The sequence below is a fragment of the Salmo salar genome, chromosome 26, assembly GCF_965601325.2.
Source record: "Salmo salar chromosome 26, fSalSal1, whole genome shotgun sequence".
Lineage (NCBI taxonomy): Eukaryota > Metazoa > Chordata > Actinopteri > Salmoniformes > Salmonidae > Salmo > Salmo salar.
The window spans coordinates 17,764,323-17,786,926 of NC_138316.1; the positions used below are offsets into that span (position 1 = coordinate 17,764,323).

General features: G+C 43.0%; 1 protein-coding gene across 3 annotated transcripts; it reads right to left on the minus strand.

The window, feature by feature from the left end:
* Positions 1-191: 191 nt before the first annotated feature.
* LOC106587214 (pyruvate kinase PKM) lies at positions 192-20,560 on the minus strand. 3 transcript variants are annotated; one of them, XM_014175388.3, is made up of 11 exons: positions 20,275-20,560; positions 14,772-14,950; positions 14,054-14,145; positions 7,448-7,579; positions 6,731-6,917; positions 6,268-6,538; positions 5,904-6,054; positions 5,603-5,755; positions 4,301-4,467; positions 2,822-3,003; positions 192-1,312 (listed from the first exon to the last, which is right to left on the minus strand). In XM_014175388.3, the coding sequence occupies exons 2-11, from the start codon at positions 14,926-14,928 to the stop codon at positions 1,206-1,208; spliced, it is 1,599 nt and encodes a 532-aa protein (XP_014030863.1). In that variant the 5' UTR covers positions 14,929-14,950; positions 20,275-20,560; the 3' UTR covers positions 192-1,205. The 3 variants fall into 3 exon arrangements, with proteins under 3 accessions (XP_014030863.1, XP_014030861.2, XP_014030860.2); XM_014175386.3 differs by lacking the exons at positions 4,301-4,467; positions 20,275-20,560 and adding exons at positions 3,814-3,980; positions 17,732-17,991; XM_014175385.3 differs by lacking the exon at positions 20,275-20,560 and adding an exon at positions 17,732-17,991.
* Positions 20,561-22,604: the final 2,044 nt, after the last annotated feature.

The window sequence follows — 22,604 nt, forward strand, 5'->3', positions numbered from 1 at the left end:
TGAGTCCTTGAAATAATAAGACCACATTAAGAAAATGAACTGAGGCACATTAGTGTACATTATGTAGTGTTAACAGTTTGTCAGTGGTGAGTAGCTCCAAGCCAGTCTGAGACGGCACATAAACAGTCCAAAGTCTGACCTTATGAACCCAGTTAAGACTACTGTTATACAAATATGACAGGAACAAGACAGGTGCTCATCTCTTTTAATGATTGAAATCCAGTGGTGAAGGACAACTCATTACACCAGTTAACATGTTACACCCTACCCTCACACACAAAGAAGCAGTTGGACATTTAGACACACACACACTAGGTCACCGACAGACAGGAGCAAGACGAAAGAAGAGGTTGGGGGGGGTCTAACTCATTCCTTCATCCCCCCCCACAGTGCCCTCTGAAAGACCCTCAAAGTACTGAATTCATACATCATTCATTTGAGAACCATGTAGCAGCTTACATACATACATACAGTGGTTCTTAATTGCCAACTTAGTTATGACCAAAATACAAAAATGTAAGGTTTCTAAGAATACTTCACACAAAAAAAAGTAACTTGTCAAACTATTATAGGATTCCTCTATGGTTAGACAAAATATACGTAGTATTGGATGCCCAGAATCTAAATTCACCTTTCACAAAAGTATAATACAGAATGTAACATTGTCTACAGTAGATTGGGAGTGCAGAGAAAGTATACAGAATACAATGTAAATACAGACAGCACAACAAGGGGCTATGTTTGGGGGAAGAGTTTAACTGTGACAGGGCCTTTAAGAAGAGCTGTTCATGTCGGGTTGCCACTATTTTGTTCGTGTTATAGGATTTGGAGTGTTTTTTAATTTTTTTTACAAGTTACAGTATAGCATGCTCTCTTAAGGTGTGTCCCGCCTGCCTTTCAAAAGTCATACATGGTTTTGTTTGTGAATAAATACAGCCGTTTCTGGTGGGCGCGTACAGATACCCTGGAGACTGGGGCGAACAGAGCACACCTACGTGAGGGGAACCCTGGAGAGGAGTGGATTGTAGTGGGGAGATTTCCTATTGGTCGAGTCACCACCACTGGCCTGTTCTTGGGGGAGGAAGAAGAGGCCAGGTGTTTGTTGTGGGCTGTACAAGTCTGTCTGAGCCCTGGTGTTGGGACAGGGAGCGGTGAGCAGAGGGACAAGGGGTAGACAGTGGAGGGGTGAGAAGGGTAGTCATAATTCAAGGAACCACGACCACACGCATGGTGTTGGTATAGCCAGAGCCTGGGCGCCAACCGGTCAGGACGATCACCACATCTCCCTCCTTGAAGAACCCTCGCTCCTTGCCTGGAAAACAAAGCACAGTTGTCAACACCATACTCCTACTAGTGTTGTCACCATACCAGGATTTTGACTTCGATACCAGGTTTAGTATTGCGATAGTGGCAAAAACAATTCTCTATAAAGATGATCCAAATTCAAAGAACGGCACTTGATCCAGACAGAAACTTGGTCTACTACACTGATCTGGTAAATCTCTGGGCATCTTGAGTTCAAGATTACATTTGGAATGTTTAAAAAAATAAATAAATTTAAAGTATAATTTGAGACAGCCATGTATGAATCAATTATACAATCAATTTGGCTCTGGTGAAAACAATCCAACTATATAAACATGAAGGTAATCATTTATTTGAATAGTAGGTCTGTTGATAAACTGTAAATCAAGATGTAGCCTGCTCACTGGATGCTTTGAGTAGAGCTTCTTCTGGCTGATTTCGGTTTGTCACCTGGGGCTACAATCTGCTTCCCTTCGGGACTTATTTTAATTGTACTGATCAACATTTGCATAGTAGTAATCTTTAAAAAAAAGGTGCAAGCAGTTTCTAAGACAGTCATTCATAAGGCACATGCAGTCAGTTCGGCGAGGGAGAGACGATTAACCCAGTGAATGTTTTTGGTGACAATTAGCTTTGGGAAATATTCAAAATGCATATGATCACAAACAAAAGTTCTAGGGTAGTGAATTGATTTTAACTTAAGCTGTAAGCTAGTATCGGAGTGCATCTTTCACTTTCAAGATAATTCGATACATTGTAGTTTGAAACTATTCTGTGCGAGTCGGTTTAATTAGAGGAACGAATCGATACGACACTAACATATGTTGCGTACACACATTTATATTCCATTATAAATTTAAATCTGCTGCTAATGGACCTCTGAGCTGAACCTGTCAGAGTTGACTCAAATGCATGCAGAGACCAAGAAATTAAGCATAAAAAAAGAATTTGGGAGAAGAGGTTTTTACGGTGCCCCCCCCCCCCCGAGCGGTTTATTAACCATTATAAACTAGGTGGTTCAAACCCTGAATGCTGATTGGCTGACAGCCGTATACCACGTAAACAAAGGGTGCTCTAATTACATTGGAAACCAGTTTATAATAGCAACAAGGCACCTCAGGGGTTTGTGATAAATGGTCAACATACCATGGCTACGGGCTGTGTCCGCAATGCGTCGTGCGTAAGAACAGCCCTTAGCCATGGTATATTGGCCATTACCACATCTCCTCGGGCCTTATTGCTTCATTATTTTACCAGGTATATTGACAGAACAGTGCAATATTTTCTCTTGTACACTAATGACATGGAAGAGTTGCAGGGGAGAGAAGAAGTGTGCCCATTTGAAACCTAGGAATTATATTTTTTAAAGTAGCTCTCATGATACAAAGGTTGTAGACCCCTGGTTTAGACCGTTTGGAGTGAGCTTTTCTTCTGGTGAACACCAAAATACCATAGATATCCAGTAGATCATCTTACAGCTCATGAAAATATCTTTGTAATGGCTGTGGACTCTCACCCATTTCCATGGCGAAGTTGACCCTGAGGTCGACGTCCTCGGCCCAGACGTCGTGGGCAGGCTTGTTGTAGAAGACGGGGAAGATCCCGCGATACAGGTGTGCCTGGCGGGCGGTCTGGCCGTTACGGGTCACAGCAATGATGGGGGCGCGGGGCCTGTACCTGGAGATCAGGTGGGCTGACCTGCACATAGACAACACAGCTCAGACTGTCAGCCAAGGACACACCCTGCTGCCATTCCCATTTCAGATACTGGCAATATGGCTTGAACAAAGCCTCCACAGATCTATAAAGGGGTAGATTTCTGAAATGTTTTATTTAAATGTATTTCTGAAATATTAGGAAATGATTTGATTAGTAGAGGACCTACTATAGTAAAATAAATGTTTGCGTAAACCTAGTGTGCGCATTGATGTCAATGGGAGAGGATTTGAATTACATGCCAAGTCTAAGGATTTGTCTCATTGTGAACATTAAACAAGCCACAGGCAACATGTCATCCTGTTGGTTCTGTTGGGGTGACAGTCACTCTAGATTGTGCCGACTTTGTTTGACCAATGAGAGTTAAAAATATTAGGAAAATGTCAAGGTTCAGCAGTCAAAAGGGTCAGTTGATGTGAGGGTGAACACAATTGAATGACTCTTGCAGTGTTGTCAATACAGCCGCAGATATCTCTACCCTGAAACTGTATGGATCTACCAATGAAGGTGTTCCCAATAATGTTGAGGACTCTTAAAATGAATAATACAAATGTTCTTCTTGTATTTATTATCTGTCTCTACAGAGTGGCCTCTGTCTGTGCAACCCATAACACTCCCCACCCACCCTCCTACAGCTCACATTACTGTCTCCACCCACACAGAGGGGTGACATCTGGGTCCATGCAACCATTCCCCACCAATCTAAAGTAGGGGACTAGGATGTTAAGGGTCAAAGTTGAAAGTTCTGTGAGTCCCTTACCTGCTGCTGCCTGTCCCTCTCCTCCCTCTTACCTGCCGGTCTTTGTGAGTACGACGAGGGCGCTAGCACAGCACTTGAATGAGGACTCCACTGCGCCACAGGCCACGGCCTCAGAGGGGTCCCGGGTCAGGTGGGCGGTGCGTCGCAGCTCCTCAAACAGTTGTCTGTGAAAGGTGGCTGCCTCAGCCTCCCGAGCAATCTGAATGCGAGGGTGTGCCCGAGGCACAGGGGTTACACCGAGTCACACCACCACGAGGCATGCCTCGCACCTGAGAGGCATGGCAAACGCTTATCCAGTCCATTTACGGAGTTAGGTGGATGTAACAGCTGTCACTACCAGATATATAGCCCATTCTTATAATGGATTCAACTTTTAGTGGTCTCCAGTTTGTTGTGACCATAAAGACCTGTAAACGTGTGCCATGCCCTTTCAATCAGTCCCTGTCTCTCCCTACTCTGGCTTCTCACAAACCTCCTGAGTCCCCCTCCCAAACAGCCGTGCTACAGCCACCTGCCTACCTTCCAGAGTTAGTGAGCACAATGAACGCAGAGGACAAGATCTTAAAGGAGGCCTCCACGGCGCCGATGGCGATAGCCTCGGCCGGGTCGGTGGAGTGCGGTGCGGCGCGCCGCAGGTCCTCGAACACCTGCCGATGAAACATGGCTGCCTCTGCCTCGCGAGCGATCTGGCGAGGGCAAGATGTAGCAGACGGGAAGAACACCAGACAGATGGATAAGGAAAGAGTGATAGGAGGAGACAAGATAGAGGGAGGGTAGGAAGTTAAGGTGAAAGGATGAGGAGATGGAGAGGAGGTAGGCAGAGGGAAAGGGCAGAAATGAAGGTTTAGTCAGAGTGCAGTTTAGTGAGACAAGAACAAAACATACATGTTAAAACACATCCAATGGGCCACCGCAGCCAGTCCATTTAGTTATGGCGTCTAACACATCACAGCATTATAAAAACACTAAACTGCTTTTATGATCCTATGGTAATTCTATAGTTAGTATCGGAATATAATTCTACATACCACCCAAACTGACTTTGCACATTCAAACTAGTTAGCTGTGAAGAGGTTTTATGAGATGGGCAGGTGACTATAGCCAACTGGTGTTATAACATGCACGCCTTGCACAGTCACACATGAAGAGATAGTCAAACAGGAAATGAGAGGAATAAGAATCTTTCAAAGTCCAATAAAAAAACTAAACAGAGGGAAAACATTTAAAGACCGTAAAATAGAAGCTGTTAAGAGGCAGAGTTAGTCTGAGCGTAACGTCAGCCCTTGTGGAGGACAGTGCCTTCAGGTAACTCACAATGCATTCTTAAGAGGTGAAAACATGTTAAAAGAGTGAAGGACTTGGTGCTGCAGTGAACTCATAGGCAGCTGCTCAAGGACTGCTGAGTCACTCCTGCCTGCATCCAGAGAGGAGTGCCGCAGCGGAAAGTGTCAGCTGTTAAAGGCCTGAGTAGAAGAAAATGAGGGCAGCGTCAGCCACATTCTCCACCCATGTCCTACACTGTACTATAAAACCCTAGTGAGCAACCATTCTATGGATCATTACAACATTATGAGTCAATATAATACCGGCTGAATCCAGACTGCTTTTGCTGACCCTGACAAACATCACATGACATAAAACATGAACAAATAAAAAAAGTGGAAATGAGTGTTTGACTTCCATCTGCAACATGACTTCCAGTAGCCCTGACCCTGCTGTTGATGGGTCTACACAGTGTAGGTCAGGACTAGTGGTAGTCGAGGGCTAATGAGATCCAGAATGAAGGATAGTACGGGGGCACTGTAGGGGGCACTGTCTCACCATGTGCTGTGTGCGGACAGCCTCCAGGGGGTAGTCTCCCTTGGCGGTCTCTCCACTCAGCATGATGCAGTCAGCTCCATCCAGCACGGCATTGGCCACATCACTGCCCTCTGCACGGGTGGGCCTGGGCTTCTTGATCATGCTCTCTAACATCTGTGGGAAGGACAGGGGTTCACAATGTCAGCCTACTAACAGTGTAATAACACACCTTTCACATCACAACAAACTGTAGCATCCCTGTGGAAATAGAAATGCCTCCCCGTTTATATATAAAAAAAGCTGTCGTCACAAGTAAACTGACCTGTGTGGCGCAGGTGATTGGCTTGCCGGCTCTGTTGCAGCGGCCAATCATCATCTTCTGGGCCAGGAACACCTTCTCTGTGGGGATCTCAATTCCCAGGTCTCCACGGGCAACCATGATGCCATCACTGGCTTCCATGATTTCATCAAACCTGCACAGGGGACAGGACACTGGATTCAGATGTACTGTTCAGATTTAAACATTCCCATCAAGTTTAGGAAGTATGATGAGACATACTGCATGCCATTTATTATAAATGTGAGTTTAGTGCTGGAACGTAAAGATTTTGGGCACTGGCCAGTCGTGCACAATTTTCTACTAGCCAAGGGCTTGTATTTCTGTGCATTTAATGCCGTCACACAACCTGCGCACTCCCTCGTGGTTCTCCAGCTTGCTGATGATCTTGATGTTCTTGCCCTTCTCTCCCAGCACCTTCCTGACAGCGTGCACGTCGGCTGCTTTACGGATGAAAGATGCAAACACCATGTCCACTCCTTGCTCCACGCCGAAGGTCAGGTCAGAGATGTCTTTCTCAGAGACAGCAGGCAGGTCCACAGCAGCACCAGGCAGGTTCACACCCTTCTTACTGCCCAGGGTCCCTCCATTCTCAATCTCACACATCAGGTAGTCACCACCTGGGGACACACATTGAAGAGAAGACATCGTTAACCGTTATCTCCAGGCAATAAAGAATAGGAAAGGACCATCTGTCCATCCTCTAACCACCCAAAGGTTCAGTAAGTGAGGAGATTCTAGGGCTAATAGATCCTCAAAGGAATATTTTCTAGTCTATTCAGCTCTTAAGTGGGAGCCAGACATGGACTCACCAATTTCCTTGACCTGGAGGGACACGAGTCCATCGTCGATGTAGATCTTGCTGCCCTGCTCCACCACCCTGGTGATGTTCTTGTAGTCCAGCCACAGATTGTCTTCATCACAGTTCTCCTGGTAGGCATCATCCAGGGTCAACTTGATCATGTTGCCCTTCTTCAGCTCCACCTCAGATGTACCACTCTGACACACACAAAGGACCATGGATGAGTCTCAATAGGAACCATGACTATGGGGGTTCAACCACTCAATGGCTCATTGAAGTGGCTCATTGAAGAGTTTGAAATTGGTCAAGAAAAATCTCTCAAGCTTGTAGTAGTCCAAGATATCTTTACCACAAGCCGTTCAATATTTAATTTGATCACCCAGTTGCAGGAGAACTTTCCTGCAATGCAGGAAATGTGAAACTTGTTGTATATTTGAGGTTTAAAAGGCGTATGAAATTTGTAATTCCACTTTAAAATTTCTGTCTTGATTTTGCCTTAAGAAAAAAAGGATCAACCCCTACAAAAGTGGCAATTAACTATAATCCACATTTCCCTTTGCTGCAGGACTATTTTCCTGCTGTAGCAACTGGCTCAAATTAAGATCCCACATCTGTACTCAATATTTAGTACAACAAAATGAGTGTAGTAAACATTTGATAGGGCCTCCAATCAGTTGATGTGTGCTGGGAACATGGTAGTTAAGTGTTGTTGGTTGGTTCTACTCACTCCCTTGATAAGTCCAGTCCTGATCTCAGGTCCCTTGGTGTCCAGAGCGATGGCCACAGGGCGGTAGTGGATGCTGCCAGGCTCAAAGCTCTCACAGGCCTCACGCACATTCTTAATAGTCTCACAGTGGTACTGTGGAACAGAGAATATAATAAAAACTAAAATAAACATTCTATAAGAAGATAATCATTTTTGATCAGGCTTGTACATTTAACACTAAAGCAACAACGCATCAGCCAGATAGACATTTTATTTCAGTGACAATGTGAGAGATGGCCCAGGCATGGGCCATGTTGGAGGGTAGAAACCTAGTGTAGGTGTAATGAGTCACGTAACTGAACACAATCAGCTGACAACATATCAGGGCAGGGAAATAAGAAGATTATGCATAATCTTATAACTAGTGGTGTAAAGTACTTAAGTAAAAATACTACTTAAGTAATTTTTGGCAACTTTTACTTTACTACATTCCAAAAAGAAAGTGTACTTTTCACTCCATACATTTTCCCTGACACCAAAAAGAAAGTTACATTTTGACAGTAAAATTGTCCTATTCACACACTTATCAACATCCCTGGTCATTCCTACCACATCTGATCTGGCAGACTCAAACAAATGCTTCATTTGTAAATTATTTCTGAGTGTTGGCGTGCCCCTGGCTATCCGTCAAAAAAAAAAAAAAATATCAAATAGTGCCACCTAGAAATATATACACTTACTTTTGATGAGTACATTTCAGCAATTCCATTTATTTTTGATACTCATACTCCAGTAGTATTTTACTGGGTGACTTTTACTTGAGTAAAAGTAAAGATACTTGAGTCATTTTCTATCAAGGTATGACAACTTAGTACTTTTCCCCCCCACCACTGCTTATAACTACTACAAACAGGGTCATAAACGTGAAAGAAATGATGCAATCCAGGATGTGGTCTAGACAACTGTTACCAGTAGCGCAAACAGCCATCTAGCTACCCTCTGTATAGGTACCACTGAGAAAGTTCAAATGGTTTTCATTTAAGGCTAAGATGTTCTGAAGCGCAATAGAAAAAACATTCTCCCCAGATTTCTAGGAAGAGGTCACTAACAACACACAGTACCGAGTAATTATTTTATGTAAACAGTGCGAGTCAAGGCAGCAAATGCATTTCGCAGAGGTTGACATTAAAGGTTACCCGATTACCCTGGGCAGGTAAACTGAACAGTAGAGCAGGAAGAAAAAATAAATAAAAATAATTAAAAAAAGCTACTTTGTGGCTACCCGATTGGACAGGTAAAATTGATTCTACTGTTCCATTAGTTAATGTGCATTAGCGACTCGCAACAAAAAAATAAACCAAGGCCAAGCCATTACAGTTATTTCCCCTACAATTCCAACCGCTAGTTCTAGATTACACACGCTCCCATTAGGCCTGCAGAAATACTGCCTATAAAACCTATCTGATGGGATACACAAAACTGTACACAAGCTACATTCCTTTCCCCTGCATGTCTCACCAAATTCTGACCGCTCCCTCTAGATCACACACTCACGCTCCCATTATGCCTGCAGAAATACTGCCTATAAAACATATCTGATGGGATACACAAACTACATTCCTTGCCAAATCATGAACACTATCATAAATAAATGGTCTGGTGGATTGAAGTAGGCCTGTGTTCCAACCACGAGCTGCATTGTTTTGAATAACTGGTGTGTCTATTTTCCGGTGCCATTTTGCAAACTTCTAGTGTGCAATTAAGAAATTGGTTACAACCCCTCTAAACCTAGGCAGGTTTCAGACTGAAATATGAACGGAATGAGTCAGAGCGTATCCTTTTGAGAATCATTAGTCTACTTTGTTATTTTTTTTCTTTTATAAAAGCCTGCCCACCTAGTTTAAGCTCAAATCAAACAAGTAAAACCAATTACCACCACCAAATCTGGTGAATTTATGCTCTTTATAATGCTTTTAACTGCACGTCTCAACTCCCAATACTAAGGGAAAAACACCCTGTTAAAAACAGGAGTAAACAGTGAAAGCTGCACCCATTTCAGTAGCGCAAGTCACAGATCAAGTGGCACTTGCAGTCCTTCATTTAGGAAAATCACCTCAAGGCAAATGTTTCAGTTTAGACAGAATATTAATTTGATTTAGCTGCCCAGTGTGCTAGCTAGGAAGTGGGATTACAGCTTCATGAATTTGCCATGAGAAAAAGGCTTGTGGAAAAAGCAACTCCCTCACGATCCTCATCATTGATGGGATAGTTTGCCAAACACACAAATTCTCTTTTTTCCACTTAACGACTATTATCGTGAATAGCCCTTCAGCAAGTTAAAAGAAAGCATGCTTTAGGAGTTCTGTGATATAAACATTTTGTTTATACTGTCGGCATAACTTTTTGGGGGCTTGTAAAAAGTCAGTGGCTGGTGAATTATGGCTAGTCCCCATTTCAGATTAGACTACACACTCAGTGCAATACCCTTTATCAGTTGTAAACTTGTGGTTAACACAAAAAAAAAAGTACTTTATTCACAGACAGCGTGACCTGGATATTTACAAATAGTTAAATACACTACTACAACCTGCCTGTCCACATGTATATTACAACTATACTAATGGTCTTGAGTGGCAGTGCTAGCGTTTCCCTTGGAGACAGCTGCCCCAGATGGCTCATGCTGCTTCTCCCCATCTGGGTAAAGTAACCTGAGCTTTACCTAAGCACTTAATTGGCAGGTAATCACATAGGGCTTCATGTCCATTTTCTCCTCCCCAGTTATACTGCTGTTACTGTATCACCACAAACAGCCTTGGCATCAAATTGAACCAATAGTGCACAGTGCCAAATTACACCAAGATAACTACATTCTCAGCATATGCCTTAGAGCAGCTAGTCAGACAAAGCCAGGTCATCTGAGAACTGGGTAGTTTCAGTGAGTGGATATGTAATTTCATGAAGCTATAAATAAAGATGTGGAAGTGCCCTTCCTAACATTTTGATAAGCCTCCATGATACAGTAGAGGGTCAGGAGACAGGATGACAAGGTGAGTGGCTCAGGCCCCCTGCCTGAGAGTAGCAGGTTAAGACAGAGGAAGCGTCTTTGGCCTGCTGAGTGACCTCTACTGAACAGGGAATTGAAGCAGGTGACTGTGACGGAGTGGGAGTGACTCCACCTGTTGCTCTAGGCATGCACCCTGGGCGGGGTGATAAAACTACCAGATGAAGGCACAGATTAAGTATTTATAGTGGCACAAGCAACCTCAGGTAAGGTTTCCACTGCTGTCTGCTCCATCTCAGTTTAGGGCCTACCTTTGATCCTGGGCAGACAACTCCACACTGCCTCTACCCTTGAACTGCACACCCTGGTTGGCACAGAGTACATCTCATATGCAAACAACATCTTCTGAAGTTAGCCTGTCTGGGCTAGGGGGCAGTATTTTCACAGCCGGATAAAAAAAAAACGTACCCGATTTAAACTGGTTACTACTCTTTCCCAGAAACGAGAATATGCATATTATTAGTAGATTTGGATAGAACACACTCTGAAGTTTCTAAAACTGTTTGAATGTGTCTGTGTATAACAGAACCCATATGGCAGGCAAAAACCTGAGAGAATTCCAAGCAGGAAGCGGCCTGTGACAATTTGTAGTTCTTTCTAGTCCCTTTCGAAACTACAGTATCTCTGGGGTTACGTTGTTGCACTTTCTAAGGCTTCCACTGTCTCTCTAAAGCCTTCAGAAAGCGGATTGAGGCGTCTCCTGTCTCTGGGCAGAGTATGGTAGCTCAGTTTGTCAGTGGTCTGCCTGGTGACAAAGAGATTGGATATGCGCAGTCCCGCGACCATGCCGTTTTTTCTTTTCCTCTTTGAATGAATACACTGTTGTCCGGTTGGAATATTATCGCTATTCTACGAGAAAAATACCAGGTCTGATGCCATTGAGAAAAATGTTAGACGCAGACACCATGGTAATCAAAGGCTGGAAAAAGATTGGAGTTTGCATGTGGTGAAATCAAGGATGTGAAAATGAGTAGCTAAAGTTGAAAAGCGTGTGGATAAAGGTGGAACAGAATAACAATGTCTACCATAGACATCTCACTACGCCTGCAGAGAAGAACAAAGTCGGTGATACTGTCGATGTTGTGCATCGCCACGAAGAAAAAGCAAAACGATTCAAGACTAAGGGGTATCATCCTCTTCACTGCCAGATTCTACAGTGATGCTGTCTGGAAAGCAGTTAGGAAGAACGTGTTCCTTCAGAGCCATGGTCTGCATGTCACCAAGCATCGCAGCCCGGAGGACATAGAAACGAGGAACAAGTTGTGGCCAACGATGAAGAAAGCATGAAATACTGGAAATCCATATTCCTCCCTAGAACCTCACCAGCAGGAACAAATTGATGGTTTCACCCATGGTATTCTCATTGTCCTTGCACAGACTACCTAACAAGCCTCGGGTGACAATTAAGCACGACTCCGGTACCTCAATCATTTATTCGGTTTTTTTCCTGTAAGACCAGACAGCGGCATATTTTGTTTACAAACTCAAGACTGAAAGTTGTATTTACTTTTTTTGTATGCATACAGGAACTGAGGCATACAGACCTGTTATGACTTACTTTACAGTGTTATTGTTCTATGTAGTTATTAATACTTATAAGTGAGAACGGTCTTAATGTACACACTACCAGTCAAAAGTTGACACCTACTCATTCAAGGGTACTTTATTTTTACATTATAGAATAATAGTGAAGACATCAAAACTACAAAATAACACAAAAGGAATCATGTAGTAAGCAAAAGTGTTGAACAAATCAAAATATATATATATATATTTTATATTTGAGATTCTTCAAAGTAGCCACCCTTTGCCTTGATGACTTTGAGCTTTGCACCCTCTTATTAGAGCAGCATATATTAGTCTCGAGATACCTTTACAGTAAAATAAACAAATAGATCGACCAGATGCTTTTCTAATTTCTGTGGAGAAACCGTACCCATTACATTAGGAAAAAAGCTGTTATAATGAACACTTATGAGTATGGTGGGCTGAATTTACTGGACTTACTAAATATACTTAAGATCAATTGGATAAATCAATTCCTAAGAACTTTATTCCTCATCATGTCTTCTCTACTTTTGGTGGCCTTAACTTCATGTTGGTTTGTAATTATAATATTGACAAAGTTCCAGTGAAACTCTGCTTTTCATCGGCAGGCTCTCGTCACGCATTACATATATGGAATAAAAATCGGGACATAGTATAAAATTACTTAAATTGTTTTTAGAATATTGGTTTCTGAAATAATATCCTTATTGGTGAGCCAACTTGTAAATGCAGAGGGTAATTCTTATCACTTTACAAGATCCCTGTAACACCTCATGATTTTGCAATTCTTTTAGATGCCATTCCCTCAGGTGTTGCTTTATTATTCAGGAACATGTCAAGACCTGACCCTCAGAACATACCTGCTATTAACCCTGTTGACTCAATCAGTAGCAAAGATTTTCTTCTTTTGGTCCATTCAACAGAGCTATACGAGCCTTGTTTCAGCAGGATGTTGTATCTATACCTTAATGGACATTTTTATTGATACGGTCTATTGGGAAAAAGTTTGGATGTTGTCACACACATACCTTCTTATTAACAAAATTAAGGAAGTTCCTTTCTAAATTCTTCATAATTAGTATCCTGCCAACCACCATACAAAGAATTTAAAGAAAAACACTAATTCACATTGTACCTTTTGTAATGACCACCCAGAAATGGTGTTGCATTTTTTTGGCATTGTATTCATGGAATCAGTAGATTTATAATTGAACACATTTATGAAGATTTTACACCATTATGGAGAGATGTACTGCTTGGATTCTTTACCTACGATAGAAATAAGTTGAAAGAATTATGTAATTAATTTCATAATTTTTGGGGCCAAATGTCATATTCAAAATGTAAAATTTACAAACACCACATTCTCTTAAAATATAGTTACATTTATTTTTGTAAGACAATTAAATACTCCAACAAAAAAAAGCTGTTAGAATAAGTATTTATGTCCCTTAAGGTCCGTGTGTAATGTGATATAGTACCCGCTAGCCCAATTGTCCTTTGTATGTGTATGACACACACTTGTTACCCCCATGTACTTTTGTATTGATGTGTCGTTTAAATTATTTGTATTTTTTTTAAAGTCCTTGACCTAAAGATCATCAACACAGCCTGTGTGAGTTTGTGCTATTCAGTAGGACAGGGAACTGCCAGGGACATCGCGACACAATATCACAATACTTTGGTGCCGATACGATATGTATCGCGATTCGATACTGTGATTTTACTGCAATTCAATGTTTCAAACATATCGCTCACCATATGTCTGCTGCAGAGGGACAAGAGGGAGCAACGAGAAACATGTTTTGATCAGTCATGGAAACATTTGCTCCCAATTTAAAAGCTATGAATGAAAAATACAGATGTTTTGGTGCAGGTTCAGCCAACTAGCGCAAAGATATAGCCCACAGATATACGGTTCACAGATATACGGTTCAGGTCTGGATCCAGTCTGTGTAGAAGTGTGCGATCATCCTCCACTGCAAAAGTCTGGTGTCTAGACATGCTAGGGAACCCACCTCGTGAGATCCATGGGAGAAGTTCATGCGAGCGATGTTCATCCCAGACTTGATCATCTCCTTCAGCATGTCCACAGAGCGGGAGGCTGGCCCTGTTACGACAGAGGTGGGTTTAAACATCAGCACACACACGTGATGTCATACAGTAGGTATTTCACAGCATCATCCTATAGTAGAGGGCCTTTAAAATACTGATGTAAAAATATTATAGGCCTACAGACATTTGAACGCTAGCATCCATTGTGTGTGTGTATGTGTGACGATATACCGTGATACCTTGAGTCACTCACGGTTGTGCAGCACATACCAGGTGATCTAGTTACAGTATGGAATTCACAACTAAATGTTTGCCATCTAGATATCTTATAACTATTAAGTTAATTGTCTAACAATGTCCTAAATGCTCTCAAGTTGTGCATTTGGTTTACTAATTTAGTAGCCAGTTAACCATCTAGCTGAAGCTGGGATGTCAGTCCTCCAAATAGTTTAGGTCAGAGGCATTTTTTTTTTTGACAATGCGTTCGTTAGCATTTTCTATGGGATTTTACATGTACCTGTTAGCATTGCTAACCTTCGGATTACAGAGGCTCAGTGGAGTTTGAAAATAGCAGCCCTTGTGTTCAGTGCCGGTATTACCGAATATCCCAGGATGGCACAAATGTCGATATGGCAATCTAGATACCGCCCAAGCCTAGTGTGTGAGTGCGTGGCCACTGACCAATAGTGCAGATGATGCCAGTGTTGCGGGCGGTGGTGGGCTCAGAGTCAATGTCCAGCAGGCACATGTGCTCCAGGAAGGTATCGGCCATGGCAGCGCCGAGCTGCTGCGTCTGGACGAAGGCAGAGCCCATGTCTTGAGACTTTGAACCGGGCATGATGGCAGAATTTGAAGAAGTCCTGGAGGAGGAAAGAGATGAGGTGATATGAAGGGCGTACTAAGACAGTAAGGTGCTAATGGTTCACTCAATTCAGTGCCTCCAATCTCAGGCATTATCAGGTCATGGACTGGACTGCCACATTAAACACACTAGTTCATGAAACCAACTTTAGAGCCACCAGTCTAGGAATTAGCACACAACAGCTTGTTGAGGCACAGTGTGTGGCTTTGAATCAATTGACGTCTGTGCAAATAACCGTTTGTTTGTGGAATGAGGAACCTATTCAAAAGAGGACTACATCTGAAAAAACAGGAAGTGTGATTGAAGCCCTTGCCTGCTGGTTCTCATGCTGCACCATAGACAAAGACATGGGCCTAGATACGATTGATCTATAACATAGCCTGGGCTACAGAAACATGTTGAGGTTATTCCTAGCCAGTAACATTCTTTCAGTGAGGAGCACATTGAGCTGTTTGCACATTATGTTCCCCCCCTCCTCCGAGTCACCCATGGCAACCGCAGCCCTGACTGGCACAGTGCTTTCATTATTTCCTCCTAGCCGGGGACAGATCACTTTCAACATGGCTCAAGACAGAGCTGTTGAAAACAAGGGGACATTTCGAGAAGGACTGCGTCAAACCCAATAGGTTACTTCGTAGCACCATAAAGTTATCTTGCTCAAGACTCTTCTTTTTTCTAGTGTCTGTCTTGACAGTATTACACAACAGGCTCTTTGTACAGGTACTGTAGTTCAGGCCAAATTCTCAGTGGCTTTAGGGCAGGCAACAAAAAAGAAAAAAAGAAAAATAAGAAAAAAATAAGTCAATGTGGTAGCTCATCTCTTTGAGAGTGCTGAGTCCAAGTCATCTCTGCTTCAGGGGCTGTTGCAGTGGTTACATAACTCAGGAATGTGGCAATAGATGTCATACCTTCCATCTGTGGCATGTAGGCTGGGGGGGGGGGGGGGGAGAAATCACTGGAGGGCTGCCCTAGACAAGTCAGGGTTACCAAACTGGACAAGCCTAAACACTAACCAGTGAAGAGTTTAATTTAACCCAGTGTAAAGTATACAGTGACAGAACATGCTCACTGATTGCTTCTTCAAGGAAATACTAAGCTTTCTAATAGGCTACATCTGTTAGTCTACCTTGTTGCAGTGAACAGTTTCACTATTCTGGCAGACCTCTAAGACACTACTTAAAACAGATGAGAATCTGCAGAATGCATTGGGACAGAGAGCATGTTATTCTCCTCAGTAGCCCCGCTTACTGCAAAGCACAATCACATCACATACCTCCCCTTAAAATTACCAGGCTAGTTTGAATTAGCCAAGGCTAAATTTGTTTGGCTAATGTTAGCCAATGTTGTATTCTGCACCCCAAAACCATGAGAAAACAAGTGGTCAGTCATGGAGATAAAAGCTCTGAAGGAAAAATACTGGAGTTTTGGTGCAGGTGCACCCTGCAAAAATAATGTGATATTGTCAAAAATAGTAACCCGATATGCAACTGTATCGAACCCCTCCCCCCGCAGTCACTATTATTTAGGGCAGGCTACCCTCTATAACCAGGCCTACACTCAGCTTATATCTTTCGGTGGGTAAATGAGTCGGGACAGGGCCCTGCCAAACAGCAGCAGTAAAACCCAATAAACAGCAGCTCAATGACATCACAGAGCCTCAAAGGCAGCAGCCCAGTGTTGTACGTGAGCAAGGTCACATCCTGCTCTCTCCAGACTCCCAACTGCATACACAGCATGAGACAGCAGGGGCAAGGGGTAGTACCCAGACAGAGTAGAGCACAGTGTAGACTGCAGAGGAAGGAACAGAAATCATACAATGCCTCATCTCAAATGAGGCCTAGATTCTTATCCCTGGAACACACTTTATACTGCAAACTGCAGAAAGCCCAACAGGGTCATTTTATCTGGAGGGGGTGAGACATGGGATGGGCTCTTATGTCCACTGTCAACATAAAGGCTGGTAAGGTAACCAACAACAACTGACAATCTCAAGAGGTTGACAATGACGTCTCAAAAAAAAAAATCTGCATTTGCAAATTAAATATGCACATTGAAATCAGTGCCATGGCTACATAAAAAGCACAGTGTAAATTGTATAATGCAATTGCTGTTCATATAGTCACTATGACTTTACTCCTTCCTTCAAATGAACAGGGACATGTTTGGAATTATCCTACAGCCTGAGGGAGTCCTGACATGACCCAGCCTGCTATGCTTCCGCAGGAAACCCTTCCTACCCTGTGACTAACATAACACAGCTAGGCTGATGATGGCTTGCCAAAAGATGCTCTACAGTCCAAGGCCATGCCAGGCCAGTCTGATCCACCCTTTATCACTGAGAGACACCATACATAAGCCTGTGACAAAAACGTAAAGAATGTTTGGGCTGACCTGGGGCCAGTGACACCAGTAATAAACCTAAGTGACCCAGATGCATGTCTAACTTTAGAGCTGCCCTGTTGCTATCAATCCTCCCCAATCCCTTCCAACACCTCTCACTGGAACAGAAAATGCTTCCCCACTCTCCATGCACTTCCTCTCTGCCTAGTACTGCCCCCTCCCCTCACTTTCACACATGCATGCACACACTGTGCGATGTCTCCACTGCGCATTGGCAGCATAGCCAGAGGTTGCCTTACAGGAGTGACATCACATCCTAGGAGCAGCCATGACGACCCTGACGTAGCCAATAATCCTACACTGGTGACCTCAGAAGCCCAGCTCTCTCCCCCTGCGCCACATTGATTGTCTCATCATCCAGCTATGTGGCATTACGTACCAGTTGACCTTTCTGTTCCTCCTGGGGACGTACAAGAACGTAGCTGCTACAGACCTCGAGAGGATCCCCAGTCTGTGTGACCCCCGGTCCCCACAGAGCGCAGCAGGAACAGCAGCAGAGCTAACCGGACAAGCAGGAACTCCCGGGAGTGTGACTCGCCTGCCTACGCACAGCTCAGGAATAAATCCTCTTCTCTTCAGCGAAGATAACGTGCTGCAGGACACAGTCCAGGCTGCTGCATCCATGGAGCAGGCTGCGTGCCCTGATACTGCGGCTATACATGAGACCTTCAAACCCACCATTTACCACTGCCATATTATGCTGGCAGCACTAGGTCATATTACCCCTAGGGGTCTAAAAATGGTGGATGTGTATTCTAATAATAACACATGGTAAGCCTGTGTAGAAGACAAAACGCTAGCCTGGGATTAGTGCATTGCATGCTGCCATTGGGTGGCAGTAGTCATACATCACAGGGTGGGTGACACATTTGCATTCTGTGCTGCATTGCATTACACAGCAGATAGTATCCATGTTCTGCTGCGCTGCAGCCTAGCGTTACTCAGCACCTGTAGCCACTATGCTAGTTTCACATTGCCAGACATAGCCAAGAGCAGGAGGCAAGGCTACTACTATGCATGGCAGATTGCATGAAAGTGCCACCAGCTGCAGCAGGACTACTGCAGCAAAACAAATGCAGTCAGTGTAGGCCTACACCCCTCAACACTGCAGCAGGTTAAGGACAGTTCAGAGGAGCCACGGCTAGATTTCTTCTTAATCAACTCTCAATTGCAGTTGAGTAGGAGACCAGGAGTATGCTGTGCAGAATAGCGAGTCACAGGTGGGGTTTTCAACCCGGGAATTCTGAGTTGTTATTCACCTCATTGAGAACAAACTTCAGAGGAAGAGGTGCCTAGTCATTCTCCCTGTGCACCGTTAGGGGCTATTACATGATATTTGAAACTCTGGAAAGTTACAGCAGGAAATGACACAATACTGGGAGTATTTTAGACATTTACTGTGGGGCCTGCAGCGTACGTGCTCTCAGCCCAGTACTCCGGGTGTGCAGATAGGGCACTGACGTATACATTTAGGCCTCACACCCCTGCGAGAAGCACTATGTTAGGACATACCATAGTATAGCCACTCCTGTCCCCACTGATAACACATGATTCCTAACCTACTGAGAAGTGCTTCTGTGCCCTAGCATGCCAAAATAGAAGTCGGCTCCCTCAAGTGACCTGGCTGATGCTGTGTAAAGTATAGGGCCAGGGTGGCTTGTATTTCCTCCTACACTCACACAGGGCTCTGGGCCAGAAGAATCTGTTACATAACAATGGCTGAGCATCTCAGGAATAGTCCTAACCAGACGTAGGAGGAGCACTAAACCTTAGTTTGAAGCCTAAATTATTTCTGAGACTGACTAACCACACACACACACTTCTGATATGAAATGTGCTAATTGTTCAAGTCAGTCTAGACAGGCTTCATCAAAAATAAAACTGAAGGCCTACATGACCATTTGATTTGGGAGGTGGGAGAGATGGAAGAACTGACCAAGGAGGTCAGGGTTTGATGCAGGCTAGCTGATAGAAAGAGCTACAGTATTGACGTATGACTAGTCAATAAACAGGCACTGCAGAAGAGGGACCAGTGCAACAAAGCCAATCCATTCAGACATAGTTAGGGCCCTATAAAAATGTGTTTTTTGCCATCTACTTTCACGGATTTTATAGGGCCCTAGAGTTTGACAGGTCAGGTAGGCCACACTACTGCAGTAAAGGTGCTTGTTGTAGACTTATTTCCAACAAAAGGACACTAGACCACTGAATATCAGTGTGAATAACACTTTTGTTCAGGTCTACACATATCTGGATCATTATTATTAAAAACAACCGAGTCATTAAATTGGTAACATGAGAATGGTCAGTCATCCGTTTGCAGTACAATGCATCCATCCACTGATGCGCCACAGGGCACGTCTCCATTTCTGCGTCACATTTTCACGAATTTAAGATATCGCGACGAGAAACTAGCCAATGGAATTCCAAGTTCATCGGGCAACCACACCCACCACGCGAGACAAGACAAACGCACTCGTATTGTACAATTCTCCCCGCTTTAAAATACATGTTTTAGACTGATACCATGTTATTTCATGACAAATAACTCCACTCATAAAAAAATAGTAGTTAACTAGTAAGTTCACCTGTATGAATAGTTAACTGGAGAAAACAGCATCACACTGAGTTAGTCACTGACAAACGAAACCATTCTTTGTATGACTACAACGCCACATGGTTTGTAAGTTTAAACGGTTTAAGATGGTTCAAAGTGACCACTACTGTTACCTCTTACTAGGTAGCTAGACAGTTATCTTTTGGAATCCATCCCTTGCCTGGACTATGCCACTAAAGAAACCAGCTGGCAACACAGAATATGATAACGTCAATTGAATAAAATTGTAATTTGGTGACAGCAGTACAGCAAAACAAACGTACATCATGTCATTAGCTAGCTACAACTCTTGTGATGATACTCACCTTCTATCGATGAACAACTGCTAGACTGACGTATTTCTCTTACACCCAGTAGCTCAAGGTGATCTCCGAAACTAAAGCGGAACTATTTTTGTTCGATGCATCACGTATCCATCCGCGATAAATCAGTCGCTATTTCAAGTATATAATGAATTCAATCGAAAGATATGGTTTCAATAATTCATACATATTTAGAATGTATTTATGTATGATTTCTGATGTATTCTTTGGAAAAAAACACCCAGTAAACTAGGGCTTGGAACTATAAAGCATGGGGAAGTTTACATAAAGGAACATAATGAAAGTGCGGTGATGCGATACCGCTGATGTCCAATCAGGAACGAGGAGCATCTCTGAAGCATGGGGCCGACATGTGACTCAGGGATGCGGTATAATTTCTTGAACATTTCATCGGAATGGGTACCATAGGGTCTTATATTCAATTACCTGCATTTCAGTGACACTAAGCTCAATCTCACTGTATAGTCAATAGTTGCATAAATGTATACCCATCATAGTGGTTGGAGATGTGAAAATCACAGGAAAGACACCTAAAACTGCACGTACATCCTCGAAGCCGCAGTGTCTCATGGGATGCCCATGACTGAAAGGTTATATTATTGTGTAAGTAACAAATGTGTCAGAAAATGATCGTGTCTCACGTTCTCAAACAAATCAGTACTTCAAGCCTTTCCAATCTCCACTCATCTCACCCACACGCATAGTATCTGATGATGATGACGATATTTTACATAATTGTAGTTACCATCACGATACTACTAATCATGCAAGGCAGTTCCACAACATGCCACTTTAACAGTACACTTTTTAATTTAGAGAATTCAGAGGGGTCTGTCAGCAGCACAAGTATAAACACAGATAGGAGACAGTATCTTTGGTATACTGTAACAGTTGAGGATGAGAGAATTTATAATCAACAGCTCCCTCTAGTGTTCATTATGAAGAAGAGATTAGCTGAGGTTTAGCTTGCTGTGGCTAAACTACAATTTAATATTCCTTCCCCCAGCACAAACCTTTGATCGTTTCCCTCTAACCTTTTCTCTTACTTTTATATCATGCAATATATTTTTGGTAAAGGAGTTATATAAACAAAAACCCTTTCACTCAATCTGACTTGTTGTATTCCTACTCAACTCAAGCTCTTATCACAGATGGGAGTGAGACTACATGTCCTGCCTAACCCTCATCAAGCCAAGTTAGAGGAAAATTCCTACCTGTTGTCACTGGCGAAGTGTTCTAACTGTGTAGGGATTGTCTACATGTCATCATGTACACCATTCAGTCATGGAATGTCACCCCTCCCTCTCTGTCCACTCCTACGGTAGTCCTCACCTGATCTCAACGGTAACATTGCTGCAGCTGCTGCCACTGTTGGCTTCTCCCTGGCCCCGGACAGACTCTGGCTGTGTCCTGCACTCTGCTCTGCTCCCTCAGACCAATGGACACCTGCCCAGGTGAGGGACATTCCCTCCAACCCAATCACCTGGCCACGCTGGCCAAGCCCCCACCAGTCACAGGGCATTATCGTCTCACACACCACAGCCATGAGGTACAGTAAGATAACCCTCACCCTGGTGAAATCCTCAGTCAAATCCTATAGATATATAGATATTAGATAAGCGGCTGTGATGATATATTCATATTTTGATTTGTGAGATTATATGTTTTCTGACTAAGATGATAGTTTAGTTTCATATAATGTAAAATCTTCTTCAGGTTTTTATAATTTTTCATTGAAGTGATTCCATTTTTGAAAAAGACCTAGAAAAGCAGTATTCACTGCAGAACTATCTATTCTATGTCTATGGCAAGTCTCCCCTATACGCATGCAGCTAGAGCCATCCTTTTAGAAGGTGTGTACATTTGTCCTATATAATTATGTCTATTGAAAGGGTCATGCACTGTGCAATAGAACTGAGTTGATTCAATTATTATGGCATACTCCCCCACCATAGGCTCTTGAAGTATAGTGCATTCGGAAAGTATTTAGATCCCTTCTCTTTTTCCATATTTTGTTACTTTACAGCCTTGGATTAAATATAACTTTACCTCATCAACCAACACCCAATACCCCATGATGACAAAGCGGAAACACGTTTTTAGAAATGTTTGCAAATGTATTGAAAAAAAGTGTTAAACAAATCAAAATATATTTTACATTTGAGATTCTTCAAATAACCACCCTTTGCTTTGATGACAGCATTGCACACTCTTGGCATTCTTTCAACCAGCTTCACCTGGAATGCTTTTTCAACAGTCTTGAAGGAGTTCCCACATATGCTGAGCACTTGTTGGCTGCTTTTCCTTCACTC